Source organism: Episyrphus balteatus, chromosome 3 (assembly GCF_945859705.1).
Source record: "Episyrphus balteatus chromosome 3, idEpiBalt1.1, whole genome shotgun sequence".
In the NCBI taxonomy this organism is placed as follows: Eukaryota; Metazoa; Arthropoda; class Insecta; order Diptera; family Syrphidae; genus Episyrphus; species Episyrphus balteatus.
In genome coordinates this window covers 61,655,127-61,658,609 of record NC_079136.1, presented here as the reverse complement: position 1 = coordinate 61,658,609, position 3,483 = coordinate 61,655,127, and the positions used below count along the sequence as shown (strand labels likewise).

The following is a 3,483-nucleotide window of genomic DNA, read 5'->3' as shown; positions in this document are numbered from 1 at the left end:
TAAAACTTAAATGTGCTATAAGATCTGTAAAAAAGAATTAACCTTGAATTAATTTAAATTTTTTAAAATTTCTATCTTCTGTGTTCTGTCTACGTAAACTTTGCATTATGTATGCAAAACTAAACTATTATAACAAGTTTGACGGGGAAACACAAGAAATTTAGTATAACCATTGTTTTAGAAAGACAATAACCTTTTCACAAATTGTAGAGAATTTGAAATGTCATTCAATCTGCGAACATGTGACTTTATGAACTCGTTTCATCAATAAACATAATAAAGGATATAATTTTATTCATGAAATGATAGAAGATCCAATCCGACCAATCTTTTTTAAATACTTTTTTTATGGTCCGGGTTGAAAATCAAATATCCCATTAGTCACAAACTGAGCTCATTGAAACAACTTTTTTTTTTTATTTTTGAAAATAACTTTTATTTATTTTCTAGAATTTCATTTCTAACTAAATTGGCAGTGTATATAAATAACTTCATCACATCATAATGACACCATTAGCCAAGAAACAAAACAAAAAAAGATTAATAGATCCACTCGATTAAAATAACAAATCATGGATAATCATATGAACACAAATCATAAGAGCTTAACACTTTTTGAACCTTAACTTTTAATATTAATTCCCACTTTGACTTGGTGGTAAATATGAACTTCCTGGTACTACATCAATACCAGTTGGTAAAAATGGTGGAAAACTTTGTGAATTTAAGTCATCTCCATTATTTCCTGTTCCTGTCGCCGTTGCCAACGGTAGTGTCACACTACTAATTGCATCATTCGAATAATTTATAGATCCAGTTTGATCTGCGGTTCCTAAAGTGGTTCCAATTTGTGTTCCAAATGAGTTAGAAGGTCCGGGTAGACTTTCATATTGAGCTTGAATTGCTTGCTGAGCTTGAACAGCCTCATCGTCGGTTTTGTATTTAATGAATCGTACTTCTGGCATTTTTATGGAAGAAGATTTGATGTCTTGGAATCGTCGTGTAAGCTCTGCGACATCCGGTTCCTTGCTAAGAACATACACAATTGTCTGAGATTGAATGGCTTCCTTGGCCATCTTGAGCAGAGCTTCGGTGTAGGCCTCGTATCCTGGGGTCTTAACAAATATCACCTGGAGGTTCTTTTTTGCAACTGGAGCTTCCTGAGTGTATTGGGGTTGTTGGGGAGCTACTTGGTTGATGATTGTTGGGACTTGCTGAGGAGCTATTTGATTGTAAGTGATAGGACTTTGCTGAGGAGCTATTTGATTATATGTGATGGGGCTTTGTTGAGGAGCTGCTTGGCTGTACGTGATAGGGCTTTGTTGAGGAGCTGTTTGAGTGTACGTGATGGGGCTTTGTTGAGGAGCTGCTTGGCTGTACGTGATGGGGCTTTGTTGAGGAGCTGTTTGAGTGTACGTGATGGGGCTTTGTTTAGGAGCTGCTTGGCTGTACGTGATGGGGCTTTGTTGAGGAGCTGTTTGGATATAGCTTGTAGGTCTCTGTTGGGAAACTCCTTGATTATTTGTGATGAATGGTAGTTGTTGTACGTCTATTTGATTTGAGTTGATAGATGTTTGTGGTTGCTGTGGTGCTTGATTGTAGTATGTGACGGGGCGTTGTTGAGGAGCTATTTGGCTGTACGTTACTGTTTTTTGAGGAGCTTTTTGAGCATATCCTACGAAGTTTTGTTTAGGAGTTACTTGGTTGTATGTAATAGAGTTCTGCTGTGGAGCAATTTGGGTATAAGTGACTGGACTTTGTTGAGGAGCTTTCTGCCTATATACTACGGGGCGTTGTTGTGGTGCAGCCTGGCTATAGGTTACGCGTGGTTGTTGTGGAGCTGCCTGTGTGCGGGTGACTGAAGTGCGCCTTCGTGGTTGCTGGTAGGCGATGGCCCGTTGTTTTGGAACTTTTTGTTCATAGTCAGGATCAGCAAAGAAATATACAGATTTTGTGGATCCATCTTTGTTCACAACTGTTGGTATGCTCCCAACAGTTTTTGCAGGTCTGATATAATTGTATCCATTTCCAGCACTACACACTCCGACAAGAACTGTCAACATCTATAAAAAAAAATATCTAACTTTAAAATGTCACCAATCTTTTTTTTATCAACTAACTTACCAAAAGCAGAATAGTTCTATCCATGGTGACTGTTCGATTGCAAATGATAGTCCAATCACTATAACCAAATGAATGAAGTCTCCGTTTGGTCTCGACAAGTTCAAGGTTGACCACAACCCGTGTGTCCGTTACGACTTCAGAATGTGGACGGGTCTTTTTTTTGCTATAAAATGTTTACCCCCAAATTCACGACGACTAAGAGAAGATGCATTATAGAATAGAAGTGTTATTCGTTGTGTAATCACTAGCGAAGCTTGTTTTAAAGTCACCACAAGGCATCAATTTAAGCCGTAATTATGTTTGTTTGTGTATCTTTTGGGTATTTCTGGTATTTAAATTGTAGATGAGCGGGGGGAATAAATCAATAATATATTGAATGCTAATGATTTCGTCAGAATGGAATTCCCTCGTTAATGCTGATAACCTGATTTATGATGCCGGTAAGTTTGTTTTTTTTTTTTACATATCACAGAGTTTGTGTCCGACGGAATGTAAATTAACATGAACATGGTCAAGAGTATTACCTATATTCGCGGTGAATAATTATTATCGGAAACATGTTCGATGAATATTCGACAGATAGGTATGTAGATATGGGAATTTATTTGATTGAGCGATGAGCATAAAATATCGCATATCGTGCAGCGTATTGTGTTTGTGATTTTGTATCTTTTTGATTGTTTAAGCAGTTTAATATTGATAAAGGCGCCATCGAAGAATATAATTATTAACATTTGATGTGTGACGATATGGTCACATAAAAATTGTCTTGACGTCTTTTCATTCATTGTGGATGTAGATTTTATGGATTTTTTTCAGCTCGTTTTCTTTTGTTTTTTGTGTTTGCAATTGACTGTTTTCATTTTTTATATCTATCGCATGGCATTTGCTCATTTAATAATAACCCTATAAATGGAGATTACTTTTTAGTGGGTGTTTTGAGAATAGATATTCGGTGCAATAATGCACTTAATCTAGTTTTGAATAAACGTGCTTTGATGAACTGAAAAAGCGGAACTACTTTGAATAAATTTTTACTTCAATAGATTTTTTGTTTCCAAACGATGTAAAATAGATTTTTGACCCGATAATTCCTTAAAAATTCAATCAAATGATAAAAGATGTGAAGGATCCAGGGGAAAAACAGCACACGTCCATTACAACTCATTTCGAGAAAAACGCATTTTACAATTTTGTTCTCCATACAACTTAGTACTAAAACCACACATTTTTACTTGCTCTATAGGGCAAGTATTGGTTTCGTGTAGAAAAAAAAAATTGAGGTTTTAATCAAAACCAACATTACGATAATGGAGAAGATCAAAAAAGTGGTTTTCGTCATGCCGTCCGTCGGTCTGT

The 3,483-nt window shown here is 36.1% G+C and overlaps 1 protein-coding gene across 1 annotated transcript; it reads right to left on the bottom strand.

Moving 5' to 3' along the window:
* Positions 1-419: 419 nt before the first annotated feature.
* Positions 420-2,633, bottom strand: LOC129915401 (uncharacterized). Its single transcript, XM_055994916.1, has one exon. The coding sequence runs from the start codon at positions 2,061-2,063 to the stop codon at positions 636-638; it is 1,428 nt and encodes a 475-aa protein (XP_055850891.1). The 5' UTR covers positions 2,064-2,633; the 3' UTR covers positions 420-635.
* Positions 2,634-3,483: the final 850 nt, after the last annotated feature.

What these genes read in the sequence shown, in the direction of transcription:
- LOC129915401 (XM_055994916.1), bottom strand. Translation starts at nt 2,063, where the DNA reads ATGTTGACAGTTCTTGTCGGAGTGTGTAGTGCTGGAAATGGATACAAT.